Here is a 17220-nt window from a genome sequence, read left to right as displayed (position 1 = left end):
ACCCGCTTATTCGTGCGACACGATTAACCTGGCGCCGCGTCACAAAATAATTGATCTGGTAATAGTACTTGGTATTATTGAGAAATATTTGATGGTCAGTGCCGTGAGACTTCTAATATTTCTAGTCCTGATTGAAAAAAGTTTAATTATAGAATAAATTATCGCCTAAAGTGTTCTTCGAATGAATGCGTATTTTTCAGCAACTTTTCATTCTTATTTTAACAAATACCTTGTTCACAAGAACTTTCGTTCAGGGAAGAAGTTCAACTCCAGGGAAAGATATTTGTAAATTTGAAGATCAAAAATTGCAGACAGAACTCTTTTTAAATGTCATTAAAGGAAATAAATTGGATAATTTAAAGGAAGAATATGAAAAATACAAAAAACAAAACACTTTGTATACGGGTTTTGTGATTGAAAAACAATATGAATATCAGATAGTTCCCTTCCATATCAATAACTTTCTCAAAGTGACGTTTTGCAAAGGCGGTGAACCTATTTGGAGAGACATTTTCCCTTTTCAGAAAGATTTAAATTGGGAAGAACCTTTATGCATTTCCCCCCAAGAAGATAATACTATCTCGCAAAACAGTTCTTTATGTTTCAAGTTCGCAAGAGTACAGAAATATACGCAACGTAATATAACCCTTTACTTTCCGAATAAATTTGTCGGATTCATATTTGTTTGTAACTCTTCCAATACATGTTTTCAAAAAGATGAGCATTTTGAAACTATTCCATTGACGCCCATTATTTCTGATAATATCAGGGACTATAAGACATTTTGGACGATGAAGGGCAAAGTTACAAAAGTTATTCCTTATCTACATACTCTAAGTATTCCTATGTCTAGGTATGAGATGTTAGTTAGTCCAGATGATCATAAACCAGAAGAATGGGAACAGGGGTCTTTGACGTCGGAGTTCTGGAAGACCTATAAAACTTTGGGGAAGTTTAAGAACAAAGGAATGTCTTGGTTGAATAAAATAGACCCCATGGAAAAATATGATAATATCGATAATAAGAACTCCAAGGATTTTCACCAGAAAATAGATAAGACAATAAATAAGATTGGACAAAAAATTGAAAGGCCTCATTTGGCACTGATAAAAGCAATAAATGCACGTAATAGGAATTCCAATAGTGGAAATGCAAACATGACAAGAAGGAAATCTTTGAGAAGAAAAATCTCGAAGACATTAAAAAAAAAAATACCTTTGAAAAACTGAAGCAATCTATATCTTTTCATTCATGAGAATAAATAACGATATATTATTTTTAATATTTTTATTAATAGTATTTTTTAATTGGTTACATGAGAAGGTACTAACAATACGGTAAACGAAGGATACTACAATATAAAACACAGATAACAGAAATTAGCTTTCCATAAAAAAGTTATCATAAGCGAATGGTACACAGTACCTCGAATTTAATTGGAGATAATTTGGTCAGCGATGGATAGAAACAGAACATAGAGGGTTAAAAGAAAGGTGTAAAAAAGAAAAATTATTGATCGAAACTTATGATAGAAGCAGAACTTTTGCTTATAATAGGACTCACATAAAGCCTTCATCAAAAAATCCTGGAGGTTTCCTTAGCGGTTGTTGATTATTTCCCAAACTATTTATACTATCATCTCTAACAAAGTTTTGCGACCTAAATCCTCCATCTGAACTTGAGGAATCTAAAAGGTCACCTTCCGTAGAGTCGTGAAATGGATCGGTAGTTGAACTTGTATCTTCTTCTTCAAAGGAGTTGATTAGTCCATTATGTGCATCAGATTGTGACCTCATGTGTCCTGGATATGGTTTGGGGCCCAATGTCGATAGATTTTCACGTGAGAGATTTGTTAAGTTGTGAGGAAATATTTGTTGTTTGGGTGTTATATCCCTCAAAGCATCTGTGCTCGAATCACTATTTTTGGGCCTTGTAAATTTACTCAATATTTTCTCTGACAATGTAGGTTTGTTGTCATCGCTTAATGTAACAGTTGTGGGAGTAGTTTCATCATGTGGTTGTTTTAGTTCTTCATTCAGTCCAGTATTATTTGATTCGGAATCCGGATAATCGTTATGGTCTTTCGCCACTTTACCCAATGCTAGCAACTCATTTGCTACAGATTTATTGACAGTACCTTCTGGTTTTGAGGTGTTCCTTTGGAAAGAATTTCTATCGTCCTTTGCAGGCTTAAACCTTAGATCGGGATTCTTTGAGAAAAGCATCATACCTGTGAATGCCAATATCATCAATAATAAAATAAACGAGAATGCAGCATTCATGATGAAAAAGATCCATCCCATAATGGCAGCCACTTTGTAGCTTTGGTTAAACAAGTCTGAAAAAAACATGAAAAGGAATGAATTAACAACAGTGACGGTGGCAATTAAAATGTTCATTATATTTGTTGGACGGTCCAGGTAGGGTTTATAGTAGATGATGGAAACGAAATAAAACAAATCTAATATAAACATGAAAAGGACTTGTGTTTGACCAGAAGCTTGAGCAAATCCAACTAATAATGATTTTACAAAAATGTAGGATAAAAGAACAATGTTCCACCAGTAATGATTGGCGTTGAACATTGTATAGAAGAACCCGTATTTGTGTAAAACATAATCATCACCATACAATAGGGCAGCAGGGTTGTTGTACATTTCAATGGATCTTCTTGCAAAAAAAACAGTCCTCCATGCAGCCCACATCATCAACCCACAAGATAAAAGAATAAATAAGCATGCGATGACAATTACAGCAGCAGAATCTCTCTCAGTGAATTCCCAGAAACTCAGAATTGTTAACTGAACAAAACCGATGTAGATATATCTTAAAAGAGCTCCTTTCAAGATTGTTTTCCATTGTTTCCTGAATTCCCAGAACTTTGTTTTCTGAATCCATCCTAGTCTTATCGCTAACTCCACGCAGCATTTCACCACTATGATGAATCCAGCAAGTACATATCCACATAAAACGAAGAAAGTGAAACCGGTACAAACGATGGACGTATTTTCAATTCCCATTCTATAACCTAGCCTTTTTATTCCTCTAAAAATTAATGTATTTGCATTACCATATAAAACATTGGTAGCTCTTTTCATTAACGAAAATTCCATCAAGTATTCCCAACTTCTTTGAGCTAAAACAGACATAGAAGTTGAAGTCAAATACAGACTAGGTGTACCACCAGTGGATTGGACATACCAACGGAAAATCCTTTGCATAAAGGAGATCTTAATTAACCCCATTGACCAGACCAAATTTTCTGCCCAGGCCGCAGCAATAGGTGGGACTCGATGAACATGCTGCATAGCGACAACGACAACCGATTGAAAATATAGGAAAAGTGACATTGTATTGGCAGAAATATGTGAGGCAGCGGTAGAGTTACCAAAAGTGGATAAGATTGCAGACAACAAAAGACCAATACCTGCCACTACCGCTGTTGCCCATTTTACGCCAATCTGAGAAACGGTCTTACCATTGGAAAAGTATATTTGAATGCATGCTAGGTACTCACTTACATTGTTAGTAATCTTTACCTTAGCATATGCATCAATATCTGGGACTTGGTACGCAATACCAGGAATTTCGTCTACGTACTCGCTAGAGATGTATTCGATGGAGTTGATCTGGATATTACCTGGATGAACAGGGCAAAATTGCTTCCAGTTAATTTCGCAAAGATCGACGTTTTTGGTAATGATCTTGAAACCATATGCGTAAACGTCAATATCAGCATAGATATACGAATCAATCTGAGTGGACATATCAAGATCATAATGTAGAGATCTGTCATCTGGATTAAAGACGACGTCGAAGCTGTTTGCTGATAGCTGAGAGTTTTCCATACAAGTGACTAATGATGTCGCCACCAGTTTTCTTTTTGCTTCTGCAAAACTTATTTTACTGGTTAGCGATATTATAAGTCCAATCAATGAAAATGATTTGTAAGCTTGTAAAAATTTCATAATGGTGAAGGGTATTTTTTCCAAGTTTCTACCGTTTATTATTGTTGCTTTTGTTGTTTTTGAATTTTTCTATTTATGGCCTGCACAGGAAATAGAAAGGCTTTGTTAAGCTAAATTATGCGAAAGGGTTCTATAGCACCTACCAATGTTGATTGGCACTCTATAACGAATGACGTCTTCAATTGTTTTGCTGTTTTTTAGTGTTGATCTTCTGGAGAAAAACGGATATAACACAATGTTATTGGACAAAATTTATCGTTTCGTAAGCCGGCAGGATGGTACGACACTAGCAGGATTTACAATAGTGTCTTGAATGTACAAACCTAATAAATATCACCTTTTCGCAGTCAGCAGTCAAAGGAATCAACTATTCAAAATTAAAGCGATGGGCCACTACTAAGAAAAAAAAGCAGCCATTACCCTGTATATAACATAAATAAATCTTCAAAAGGCTGATGGCGATAAAAACTACCAACATGAACTATTAAGAGAAGAGAAACTCTGTATCGATCTTCATATCTGCTAACAGCGGCTCTTGAAGAATTTATAATTACGGTTGTTGAACAACTCTAGACCGTGTGCTATTTTTATTTTATTCCTTTACATCCTGGAGTTAGAAGACACTTATTTCAAAGCGAAAGTCTTCCTTATTCATCGCATCAATTGCTTGACTTCATTATTTGCCCATGTCGCTTAAGTCTAAGTTGACTAGATTTCAGAAGTTATGGCTTTATTACTTTCCCTGTGACAGCATCCTCGCAAAGAGAATATGTAAATCGACCGTTAATTCTACAGTCGCTTTCATATTTTGCTTGATTCCCAAGATAACAGCGCATTTGGGAGCAGCTCCTGCGATGTTGCCAATGATTTCTGTGATCGTTCACCCTGGAAGAAGGGTGGGAGGTACCATTCATGGTGCTATTTATTGCATAACAGGATTAATATTCGGACTAGCTTATGCAATCTTCGGTAGGTTTCTTGCCCAACGATGTCTAGGCAGTTCTTGGCATGAGCTAACAGAGGCACAGCAGCATGTATTGCACTATAAAAGATATGAAGCAGGATTAGCGATTTTGGCTGTTTTCGAAGTGATTATGCTTTTTTTTCATGGCTGGATGAGATCTGTGTCCCATTACTATTTCGGTATTGTTTTCCCACTTTTCGTCGTGGTTCATTTCGCATTTATGGATCCATTGAACGAAACAGCAGGTACTATTGCTAAAGCTTACAGCACACCCTTCTACCTAGGTATTGCGATGTCAATTTTTTGGAATCTTGTATTGTTCCCTGAATGGGGGACTACATATTTGGGTAATACAACTATTGATGCTATGAATGAGCTTCATAAATCCATAGATTACTCGATAAATTTTTTCATTGCAGTGGATCCGCACAATAGTAGTCAGCTGTACAGTAGAGACCCCGTTTCGTTAGGTAAGCTGTTAAAGATGAAGTCTTTAATTTCTTCAAAAGTCAGTAACTGTCGAGTGGTTCTTCACGAGTGCATTTATGAGTTTACCTACGCCTATGTATCACCTACTAAGTTGAAACCAATTATTTCCACATTGGAAAATCTAACGGTCTACATTAATGGGCTAGTTAATACATGTCAACTGGAATTTATATTACTAGCAAGAAATGATAATAAATTAAAGCCCGACGATGTTGCGGCCTTAACGCTGCCGAAGAATAAAGAAATCAGCTTTGCAAATGCTGAAAAATTGTTAAAGGTTATCGATAAGCTGCATCCAGTAATTTATAGTTTACATCGAACAATGAGTGAATGCATGTATATGGCGAAATTGGTACTTGCTCACGCGTTTGATGTTAATGTCTCGAGGGTCCACTCTTGCTCAATGTTTAAAGATGGTAATTTTCCCACATTCAATAACAATGCCAATAACTTGCCCAATGATGTTGACATCCAGAATAAGATAAATGATCTGAAATACGCATTAGAGGAGTGTAAAGCAAAGTTCAAGTCAGAAATGTTAGGATTTGATATTGATATTATGAGTCCCAGCGATGAGATGTTTTTGTTATCCAGCTTTTTATTGAACTTCAGACAGACCGCTGATTCAACTTTGATTATTATGGAATCCGTCAAAGACATTCTTGTGAAACGTCAGATACAAGAGAAGAAAGGCTGGTTGAGAGGCAAGAGGCTTTGGTTCTTAGTATTAACGAACTATGAGACATTTTCTATCTGGCTAAAAGGTGATAGGAACTCAGTGACTGAAAATGATACATTGAAGGGCACTTTCAATGGTACGACCAATGGGTTTGCTCATGACACAGTTATCAGAAGACCGGATTATGAAGAGAATGAACTTTTGTCTCAAAAAGTTTCATCAAATAAAAACCTTGCAAAAGATGACACATCGTTGGATCTGCCAATAACAAGTGAACCCAAAGGCAACTTCTCCTCTACGTCTGATACATCTTCCTCACCATTGTCCTTGACAAAAACAACCACATTTGGTACTAGTAAACCATCCAAGAGGAAAAGTATGTTTTCATTTATGTCCATCCTGATTTCAATTGATAAGTTTTGTGAAGTGTCGCATCCCCATTTTAGATTCGGGTTTCAGGTAGCAATTGCGTTAATGCTGGCTTCTTTTCCTATGTTTATTCCAAAAACAAGGCAGTGGTACATAGATTATCGTGGTACCTGGATTGGTTTCGTGTGTATACTATGTTTGGAACCCTCTGTAGGAGGGACCTTCTGGGTTTTCTTTTTGCGTGCTGTAGGGGTTATCTTCGGAGCGGCTTGGGGTTATCTTTCATATGTTGCTGCGGTCCATCAAACTAATCCATATTTGGAAACAGTAATTACAGTTTTTGGAGCTATTCCTGGGTTTTACTATTTGCTAGGTACACCCTATGTGAAGGCTGCAATCATTGAAATTATTAGTATTTATATTGTCATGCTTGCAGCGATACTTCCCTCCAAGGATGACATTCTGACCAGTTTTGCCAAGAGATGTTTGGCTGTCGGTTATGGTGGAGGAGTAGCATTGATAGTTCAAGTTTTTTTCTTTCCGTTGAAGGCAAGGGAGCAATTAAACGAAGAAATTTCTTTTGTTTGTGGCTGTATATCTGAAATGGAACTTCTCTATGCCACTGGACTAGAGGGAGAACAAGTCGCAAACAGTATGAGCGAAGAGAAATATGCAAAAATCGAAAAGATATCAAAAAGTGCTAAAGAAGCGTTGGCCCGTGCTGCTGCTTATAAAGGATTAACTAGACAGGAACCGAGATTAAAGGGCGAATATACTGAGTTGGAAAATGTGTTCACTCAAGTTATATTTATTCAGAAGCAAATCATAGAGAGGATAGATACGATATCTTTGCTGCGAAAGCAAAACGGAAGTGCTGTTATTGAAGAGTTTAACAGCGTCGTATACCCGTACCGACGCCAAATGGTGGGAAGTATTTCTTGCTTGATGAGGGCACTTCAAGAAGCATTCATAAATAAGACCCCATTGCCCCAATTTTTACCCAGTGCAAGGATTGCCCATAGAAGATTGATCAATAAAGTGCGTCAAACATTGCGAATAAAATATCCGGGACAAATTCTAAATTTAAGTGATAATGTAAGAAAGCTAAATAAGGGAGGTTATATTGACGATGATGAAAATGACGATGATAACGAAGGTTTAGTGATGAAAATGAATAGGAGAGGGCAGCTCAACAAAACGACTAGTCCTCACGAATACATTTTGAAGGAGAAATTTTTAAGTTGGAACGCATCTAGTGCTGCATCGGAAGAAATAATTGAATATATTGAAGAGCTGTTAAACTTGACAAAAATTTTGGTTGGTGTAAATGAGTTCAAATATGGGTTCTTGTCGCGTCCACTTTATGAGGATTGGGCTGCAGAGGCAGTTACAGGTTTTGATGATTTCATCAATGGAAAAAGTAACGCCAAGAATACACGGCGCAATCCAACTCCATTCGATGGTACTTCTGTAATTTCGGAACGAAATGAGAGCTTGCAGAGTTCAAATTCTAACGAATCTCAAATATCTCCTGATTCTACAAGAAGTTATGAACCTGAATATCCCGTGGCATATCAAGAGAATGATAATCCAGCAGTTTTGAATCTATCGCGAATAGCTTCCCATAAAGCAGGTCAAAACTCCGATGGTTTGCCAAAGACGTTTAGAAATAGAGCATTTTCCATAGCCTCTACTTCTGGTCAATTGTCTAGCTTGAGCAGACATAGTACTCTTGGTAATGCAGATCCCACTTATCTAAATGATGATGAGAGTTCCGATGATGATTTGCCATTAGCGTTGAAGATGGTGCTAAGTCACATGAAGGAAAAGAAGGACTGAACTTTCAAAACTCTCAATGAGTAATATTTTCGGTTCAAAATGCCACAGAACAATGTATTTTTTTCACATGGATCGTAAATTGAAGTCCAAATAATAAAGATTGTAACTGAAATCATTATGTGAAAAACAAAAACTTAAAATCATTTCCGCATTTAAGCGTATAATTTCCTTTTCTATTGTGTATATAAATATAAAGATATACCTATGAGCTAACTACTTCTCTTCAATATCTAAAAGTCATGATAAGTCAAACCTGGCGCCTGAATTTATTGCATACAATAGCTTCTCTCTCAAAATTCTTTTGTTTCTATAATCAGGAAGCTTTAATAAATTAACGCAAGTAGATGCCGTAGGCAACCTGTATTTTTCCGTTCCAGCATTTCTTACACCGAATTTAGGATCTAATGCCTTGAAGCCTTGTAACGGGGCCTGTGGAACGGAGGTGACAAATTTTAAGAAATTTAGTTTATCCTCGTACTTAAACTCGTTCAAAACCTCCCAAAAATCTACAACAGTCTGGTCATCTTCTGTGTAACCTCCGTATTCTGTGTTACACTTCAAATCATCTAGATCAATGTTGTCTCTTTCACCCGATATTAACATTTGTAATTCTATTGAATTGAACATTTCCATCCAATGTGGAGCAATAATGGCACTGAGGCCCCCATGAAATGCCGAAACTGGTTTGAAACATCTTTTGTTTAATTTGTAATCCGTTACTTTAGTAATGTATAGCAACACGTTATCTTTTGTCACGTATGTTTTTGAACCGTTCGGAATTAAGTCGATCACTTTCGCAGGACTTTCAGGTTCATCAATTTCAAATGTTAAATCCAAAGACCTTATTTCATCAACAGTCATATTCAATAATTTGATCAAATTACTATACAGAACTGAGTCATAACTTCCCAGATCAGGAAAAGAAGAAAGGAATCCGTTCGAGCAATTTAACAATTTTTTCAAAAAAAAATCAGCAAAAGATACATCTATCAGAACGTGCTCATATAGGCATTTACCTACAACCTTTCCAAGGAACCATATAAACTTCAGTTTCTTAGAGTCATAAACAACAGAAGGATATAACTCATAACGATCATTTGTCTGGAATAATTCATGCTTTGGATCTTTGAATCCTTCATCAGACACATTAGTCAAAAATTCCTTGGTGATACCACCACCATCAATACCGGCTTCCTCACCGAATTCATTGATGAAAGTAACATCCAATGGTGCTTTGAACCTTTCTCCTATAGAGTTGAACGCATTGAAAGCATCTTCTAAGACATTGTCTCTAGAGATAATAGCGGATTGTTTCTTCATACCAGTCGAGGCCCAAGGAGCAAACATATTCATTAAGTTGTGGTGGTCGTCTAAAGATAATCTTTTCTTGTCAAGTGCAATGAACATGTAAAATAAATCTACCCTTTCTTCAAAAGGAATGAAAAACGGTAATTCAAGAAGTATTTCTAACTTTCGAAAACGCAATGATGATTTTATTTTCTTCTTCATTTTGTTCAACAATAAAGACTTCAATAAATTTTTTTCCTTATCAAGATCCAACTCCTTCCCATCATCTTCATCATTAGCATGTTCTAAGTTTTCTCTGTATGAATCTTCGTACTCCTGCAGTTCTTCGTAAAACCTTAAATTCAGGAATTGTTTTTCAGAGTTTTCCCAATAAGTTAAATTATCTTCTGTGGATAGGAAGTGTAATCTTGAGTCTCTTTCGTAAATTTTGTTCAAAAGTGGCACTGCTTCTTTTAACATAGGGTTCCTGTCCGTTTTAGGTAATTCCCAATATTGTCGGAAAGTAAAATCCTTTAGTGTGGATGTAAATCTCTTTAATTCTTCAATGGGTATCACAGAATTGTGATCTAATAACTCCCGGTCAGTCGATATTAAAAGATGCATGTCGATAAGTTGTGCTAACACTGAAAACAGAGGGTGGGCTTCGGTCTTGCTGGCATTGAATTCTGTGTGAAAGAACTGCCAGGAGAGTTGTCTCACAAAGTCCTTGTTAGAAAGTAAAGTAATCAGAACAGAATTCTTGCAACTTTGATTGGGTGAGCTTGCAATGTACCACATTAAATTTGTAACATAGTCATCATTAGAAACGTGATTTGTAGTAGCAGAGATGACTTCGTCTATGAAAGCCTTTTCGTAGAATTCCAGTACATAATTGTTATCACTAGGTAAAATCAATGGAGAGATATGATTGTTGAAGTTGGGTATAAGTAGTTTGGCGATATTTCGTTGGCCGGTTTTACTGCAATGCGAATATGTCTTCGCCATGTTCTCCCATAATATCAAATCTCTATTGACATGCCTAGGCAAAAGGTTTCTTTCCGCAAGTAGGCAATAAAACTGTAATGCAAACGGCCGTTTTTCATTGGGTCCTATCGGTATTGAAAAGATACTTACGGAGGCATCACTACCCATTACACCCCAAGCCTCTATAGCATCTGCTATTTTTGAAGCCACAGAGTAACTTAAGGAAGAAGTTAGACGCATATAAATTGACAGACTATCTAAAAATTCCTCAACAATAGGATAATTCATGTTCAGATCGCTTAGGGTTTCCATTACGAGCGTATCATCTTGATATAGCTTTAACAGATTCAACAGCTGTCTATTACCCAGAGAATTAGGGTAGGTGCTCAAGAAGTCATGAGATATACTCAGTAGTTGCTGCAGATCATTGGAAGAGATGTAATAGATTAATTTGCCCCCGTAAGCTGGTATCATATGAATCAGTTGTGAACTTGTGAAAGTACTCTTGAAAAGCTCCACATTAGCAAAGTGCTTTCTAATGCTTTTCTGAATAGTCTTACTGGCATCTGTTTTAAGCTTATCTTGAGCCCTCCTTTCTCGTTCTTTTTTAGCCTTTTCCAGTAGGTCCTTTTTTGTATTTCGAGTCCTGTTCCCTAAATTGACATTTCTTCTCCTTGTTTGACCGGTAAAGTTCAGCATCCTTGACTGTAAGTTTGGAAACGTCACTAAGGTGAATAACAGCGCTCTAACACTTAAGTGATAACTTATCTAAATATTTCTTAATAGTGTACGTGAGATTGATGTAGTGCGGAAATCGGCGAGCATTTTTAAGGTATTAAAAATTCAAGCAATCATTTACACCACCACCACCACGAACAAAAAAGGCAAAATCTACTGAAACAGTGCAAAATTGAATAAAAATACATAGTTTCTAACTTCGAATGGTCCAGCAAATTGAATGTTCGAAGCCTATAGCAAAACGGACGCAAATATTTTGGGTTTTTCTAACTTTTAGAGTTTTGAACGCAGTTTTTACGAGAACCTTCTTTCAGGCTGATGAATTCTGGCAAGCGCTGGAACCAGCCCACTGGAAGGCTTTCAAATACGGTGAACTGACCTGGGAATGGAAGTTTGGAGTTCGTAGTTATTTGTTCCCGATGATTTTTGAATTGACTTACAGATTCGTTTCGTTATCGTCAATACTTGTTCATTATACTCTTTTTCTTCTCTCAACCATAGGATCTGACTTACTACTTTTACTATTACCGAAATATGAACTAAGTTGGCAAATCGCGGAAGATTTAAAAAGACTTCCATTGGAGGTCACACAGTCTTATGAATATTACGGTGTGCTCTATGCTCCAAAAGTAGTAATGGCAGCGCTAGCTTCCACTGGGGAATACTACACGGTAAGGTTTGTTCAAAAAATTTATTTATTGACACTTGATAAGAAGAATGAAAAGGAAGAAGAGAAGGGATGCACTGGTTTGTCTAGCATTACCAAATTTTCTCTGCTTCTGAGTTTAACTAACTTTTTCAATTGTTTTTTCATTACAAGGACATTCGTCAATTCTTTTGAAATGGTTCTTACTTCCATTGCACTGTATTACTGGGACTGGACAAGTGGGCAGATGGTAAAAGAGTCATCTTTTAGCAAAGCACTTGTTTTTGCATTTTTGGGATGCTTTCAAAGGCCTAGCAGTGGACTTGTCTGGATAGTTCCCAGCATATCTCTAATATTAAACTTAGTATTCAAGAAGCAGTATCATTTACTGTCTATTACAGTTTCAAAGGTTATCCGATCATTTGTGCTAGTTTTTACTGCGAATACAATTATCGACATGTACTTTTATAAGAAAGTGACATTTCCCATTTTCCGGTTTCTAAAATTTAATTTTACAACACCGCTATCGAAGTTCTATGGTGTGGCTCCTTGGCATTTTCATCTTTTTCAAAGCCTGCCCATCATATTAGGTGCAAGTATTCCTGTTTTCATTATTGGATTGTTCTTTCAGTTAAGCCGAAAGAGCTTCCCTAAAGTATACCTTAATCCGTTTTTTCAAGTGAAACTCACAATCTTATTGAACCTGGTAGTATATTCTTGGCTACCCCATAAGGAATTTAGGTTTATTTTCGCCTTACAGCCGCTTTTTATATTATTATCATCATTCGGTCTCTTGAAACTTAACGCAGAATATGGGAAAAGACTGGCCTGCCTAAAATCTTTACTATGGTTTATTCCATTTGCGTCAGTATTTTTTGCATTACTTTTGGATACATTCCATGAATCTGGATCTATCGAAGTCATGAAATTTCTGCACGAAGAGCCTGAGATAGACAGTTTGGGATTTATTATGCCCTGTCATTCGACACCTGGTCAAAGTTATTTGCACCGAAATGACATTTCAGATTTGTGGTCAGTTACATGTAATCCTCCACTGCATCTACTTGATGACCCCGAAGCCTATTCCAAGCTTGAAACCTACATGGATGAAAGTGACCATTTGTATGACGATATATCCACATTTATATATAGACATTTTCCACCGCTATTCCGCAAAAACCTAAGAACTCCAGGTAAAACATACAGCCATGAATGGCCGACATACTTGGTTGTTTTCGAACACATGGATAACGCGTTTCTGAAGGATTTTCTGAAAGATTCATCGTATGTTGAGTATAAAAGATTCTTCAACTCTCTTGCACACTGGGATTCAAGAAGGTCGGGGGATATTATCATTTACTATAAGTTACCCTTTGATTTCAACGATGGTGCAATAGCAAATATCTAGGTTCATGTGTTCCTCACCTATGGCTTTCCTTCATAACATTAAAGAAACCATGATCACCAAGAATTTATATAGCACAAGATACATACGCATAATCCAGCCCATAAATACCGGTATAGACTATTGAATAAATGAGATCAACTACCTTGGACATCATGAGACACTGCTTGTGTCATCTGTAGCATAAACGATAGTTTTGTATGAAATATATTTGCCATAGTGATTTGCTCGCTCGGAGAATGAAATGCAAAGCGTTGAAAGCACGCATCATATATATAGTTTTCAATATTTCAGCCATATACAGTACAGAGTAGCAATCTATCCAATTATTGAGGAAATGTGGCTTTCAAAGTTACAGTTTCCCTCGAAATCTGTTGTCAAGGGTATTTTTTTGAACTGTAAATCACCCTGGTTGGTGCGACCGACATCAACTACAACCAACTCTCAGAGCAGTACGACCATTCCAACACAGTACTCGGAGCTATCTCCTTTACTCGTTAAACAAGCTGAGAAATATGAAGCTGAATTAAAAGAACTTGACAAGGATCTTTCTTGCGGTATACATTTTGATGTAAACAAACAAAAACATCACTCCAATTTATCGGCCTTAACCGATGCATTTATTGAGTATAAAGAGAAACTAAATGAATTGAAGGGTTTGCAAGAAATTATTTTATCCGATCCATCATTAAAAGAAGAGGCTGAACAAGAATACGTAGAACTAGTTCCCAAGTATGAGGCAACCTCCTCGAGGTTGGTAAATAAACTTCTTCCTCCACACCCTTTTGCAGAAAAACCTAGCTTGTTAGAGCTTCGACCGGGTGTAGGTGGTGTTGAAGCAATGATATTTGCTCAAAATTTATTGGACATGTATATTGGCTATGCAAATTATAAGAAATGGAAATATCGAATCATATCGAAGAACGAAAACGAAAGTGGGTCAGGCATAATCGATGCGATTCTAAGTATCGAAGAAGCAGGCTCTTACGACCGTTTAAGGTTTGAGGCAGGCGTCCACAGAGTGCAAAGAATTCCCAGTACAGAAACCAAGGGTAGGACGCATACTTCAACTGCTGCCGTAATTGTATTGCCGCAAATGGGTGACGAATCTTCAAAATCTATTGATGCTTATGAAAGGACATTTAAACCTGGTGAAATTAGAATTGATATCATGCGTGCAAGTGGTAAAGGTGGTCAGCATGTGAACACGACAGATTCTGCTGTCAGATTAACCCATATCCCCTCTGGAATTGTTGTTTCTATGCAGGATGAAAGATCTCAACATAAAAACAAAGCCAAGGCATTCACAATTTTAAGAGCAAGACTGGCAGAAAAAGAAAGGTTGGAAAAGGAAGAAAAAGAGAGAAAGGCAAGAAAGAGTCAGGTTTCTAGCACAAATAGGTCGGACAAAATTAGAACGTATAATTTTCCACAAAACAGAATTACTGACCATAGGTGCGGGTTCACGTTATTGGACTTGCCAGGTGTATTATCTGGTGAAAGATTGGATGAGGTTATTGAGGCTATGACTAAACATGACAACACCGAAAGGGCAAAAGAATTACTGGAGAGTAACTAATCATGTAAATTTTTGTTTCTTGTAAATATCACATTGTACTTAACACTTGTGTAGATCTTTTTTTTTTTATTGTTCTGCGCATCTAGGAACAGGCGTACACAATAGATGCCCGAAATATGCAAAATACAGCCAAGTTAACTGTATGGTCTCAACAGTTTTATGCAAAAGCAGAAGCACAAAAATAGGTACGAACAGGAACCGTGTTGCGTTTGATATGCCTCTTACACAAACTAATGAAATCCTGTTTCACTACAAATCTGCGGTAAAAGTCGGTGAACTAGAGAGATATGTAATTACTTATCATCTTTATGAAGGTGAGGAAATTCCACTAGATTTGAATTTGGATTCCTTATGGTTGAAGGTGAGGAATATGAATCCGCTATCGTACAGAGCTGCGTACTTAATGGGACCATTCATGTTGTATTGCGATGTTAAAACTGCCGAGTATCATCATTCTCAAAAAATAGTTGCCTCAGTTGACTATCCTAAATTCGAACCTAATGTTCAGACTCAACAAGACTTCATCGCTGAACTTTCGGTGCATAATATACGACAGAATTACGTATGGATCGCTGATGTTATGAGCCAAATATTGTTCACTACAAATACCAACGTTACCTATGAAGTCACTATTGGAACGACCAGAGAGTCGGTAGAAAATCCACATGATCTGCCATCATATCTAGGTTCCTATAGCCCCAAATTAACAGTAAACAGGTTAAATACTTTAGATTTATGGAATCTTCCTGTGCAGATTACTACTCCTCGCAAAAAGAAGCACCTAGTAATATTGACTCACGGTCTACATTCTAATGTGTCGACTGATCTAGTGTATATTATGGAACAGATATACAAAGCACAAAAAAACTATCCTTCAGAACAAATTGTTGTGAAAGGTTATAGGGGAAACGTTTGTCAAACTGAAAAGGGAGTCAAATATTTAGGCACTCGTTTAGCTGAATACATTATCCAAGAACTGTACGATGAATCTATTCACAAAATTTCCTTTGTAGGGCATTCATTAGGAGGTTTAATCCAAGCTTTCACAATAGCATATATTTACGAGGTTTACCCTTGGTTTTTTCAAAAGGTAAAACCAATAAATTTTATCACTTTAGCCTCACCGCTTTTAGGTATTGTCACAGATAATCCTACTTATATCAAAGTGCTACTTTCATTTGGAGTTATTGGTAAGACGGGCCAAGACTTGGGTCTGGAAAATGAAGCTGAAATGGGGAAACCTCTCCTCTACTTACTATCTGGTGAGCCTTTAACAGAGATTTTGCGTAGGTTCAAGAGAAGAACAGTATATGCGAACGCCATTAATGATGGAATTGTTCCTTTGTATACTGCATCCCTGTTATTTTTAGACTATAACGATATTTTAGAGCAGTTACAGAAACTCAAAGAGAATAGCAGAAAATCACCTCTGATAAACAATGCTACAACACCTGAAAATCAAGACTTCTTTAATAAAACTTTCATTTCGCCTTTTACTAAAGTGTTAAGTATATTGGCACCACAAAAGTTTCCTACAGAAGATAGTTCCGAGATTCCTAAAGTATCTTTTTTCTCATCAGCGAGCTCAATTCTCCTGCCACCATTACCTGAAAGAGCGTATATAATGGATCCAGATTCAAGAGATCCTGTCATTATCCATGACAAAGTATACACAGAAGATGATATTCCACAATCTGAATTCAATATCGGAGATGGATTTTTTGACAAGAAGAACATTCTCCTTCAAGCTTTTTTTGCAGGAGAAAAAGAGCGTGCTAAGTATCGAAACCTGGAAGAAACGATTGCTCGGAGATGGCATACGGGGATGTCATGGAGAAAGGTTGTTGTTGCACTAAAACCCGATGCGCATAATAACATCATAGTCCGAAGAAAGTTTGCCAACGCCTATGGGTGGCCTGTAATCGATCATATGATAAATGTGCACTTTAGCGGTGATGACGATGACGAAGACAATATTCACCCTACTCAAGTCGTTGAACCGTTTCAGAATTTAGCTGAAGAAATGGGAAAATGCAAAAAAATGGAAAGCATCTCCCCAGAATATGCATGGTTGGATAAAGTGGAAACGAATGGTGTCTTTGATGAAGGTCCCACGGGAATGATATCTACTTTTGGTGAAATAGTCGAGGCGTTTGCTAAGAAGGGTTTTAGCGCCGTGGTCGAAAGAGGAAATACGTCAGATGATCCGAATGATGAGGTTCTTCGGTTTGAAGAGATGAATAGTGATTTAGTACAATGATAGAGCTTTATAT

At 36.9% G+C, this 17220-nt stretch overlaps 7 protein-coding genes across 7 annotated transcripts; 5 read left to right on the top strand and 2 right to left on the bottom strand.

Annotated features, from left to right (window-relative positions):
• Positions 1-185: 185 nt before the first annotated feature.
• Positions 186-1229, top strand: SMKI07G1160 (uncharacterized protein; the record flags this gene model as incomplete). The annotated part of the gene is made up of 1 exon (XM_056222583.1): positions 186-1229. One exon carries the CDS (start codon positions 186-188, stop codon positions 1227-1229), a length of 1044 nt encoding a protein of 347 aa, XP_056082260.1.
• A 330-nt stretch (positions 1230-1559) lies between these two features.
• On the bottom strand, positions 1560-3968 carry FLC3 (putative flavin adenine dinucleotide transporter; the record flags this gene model as incomplete). The annotated part of the gene is made up of 1 exon (XM_056222582.1): positions 1560-3968. One exon carries the CDS (start codon positions 3966-3968, stop codon positions 1560-1562), a length of 2409 nt encoding a protein of 802 aa, XP_056082259.1.
• Positions 3969-4654: 686 nt separating this feature from the next.
• SMKI07G1140 (uncharacterized protein) lies at positions 4655-8308 on the top strand (the record flags this gene model as incomplete). The annotated part of the gene is made up of 1 exon (XM_056222581.1): positions 4655-8308. One exon carries the CDS (start codon positions 4655-4657, stop codon positions 8306-8308), a length of 3654 nt encoding a protein of 1217 aa, XP_056082258.1.
• A 237-nt stretch (positions 8309-8545) lies between these two features.
• Positions 8546-11278, bottom strand: HUL5 (ubiquitin-ubiquitin ligase HUL5; the record flags this gene model as incomplete). The annotated part of the gene is made up of 1 exon (XM_056222580.1): positions 8546-11278. The coding sequence occupies one exon, from the start codon at positions 11276-11278 to the stop codon at positions 8546-8548; it is 2733 nt and encodes a 910-aa protein (XP_056082257.1).
• A 242-nt stretch (positions 11279-11520) lies between these two features.
• On the top strand, positions 11521-13371 carry GPI10 (putative glycosylphosphatidylinositol-alpha 1,2 mannosyltransferase; the record flags this gene model as incomplete). The annotated part of the gene is made up of 1 exon (XM_056222579.1): positions 11521-13371. One exon carries the CDS (start codon positions 11521-11523, stop codon positions 13369-13371), a length of 1851 nt encoding a protein of 616 aa, XP_056082256.1.
• A 334-nt stretch (positions 13372-13705) lies between these two features.
• Positions 13706-14947, top strand: MRF1 (Mrf1p; the record flags this gene model as incomplete). The annotated part of the gene is made up of 1 exon (XM_056222578.1): positions 13706-14947. The coding sequence occupies one exon, from the start codon at positions 13706-13708 to the stop codon at positions 14945-14947; it is 1242 nt and encodes a 413-aa protein (XP_056082255.1).
• A 142-nt stretch (positions 14948-15089) lies between these two features.
• Positions 15090-17207, top strand: ROG1 (putative lipase ROG1; the record flags this gene model as incomplete). The annotated part of the gene is made up of 1 exon (XM_056222577.1): positions 15090-17207. The coding sequence occupies one exon, from the start codon at positions 15090-15092 to the stop codon at positions 17205-17207; it is 2118 nt and encodes a 705-aa protein (XP_056082254.1).
• Positions 17208-17220: the final 13 nt, after the last annotated feature.

Source organism: Saccharomyces mikatae (genome assembly GCF_947241705.1).
Source record: "Saccharomyces mikatae IFO 1815 strain IFO1815 genome assembly, chromosome: 7".
Classification (NCBI taxonomy): Eukaryota; Fungi; Ascomycota; class Saccharomycetes; order Saccharomycetales; family Saccharomycetaceae; genus Saccharomyces; species Saccharomyces mikatae.
Note: the sequence above shows the minus strand (reverse complement) of the source record. Positions and strands in the feature narration are given on the sequence as shown.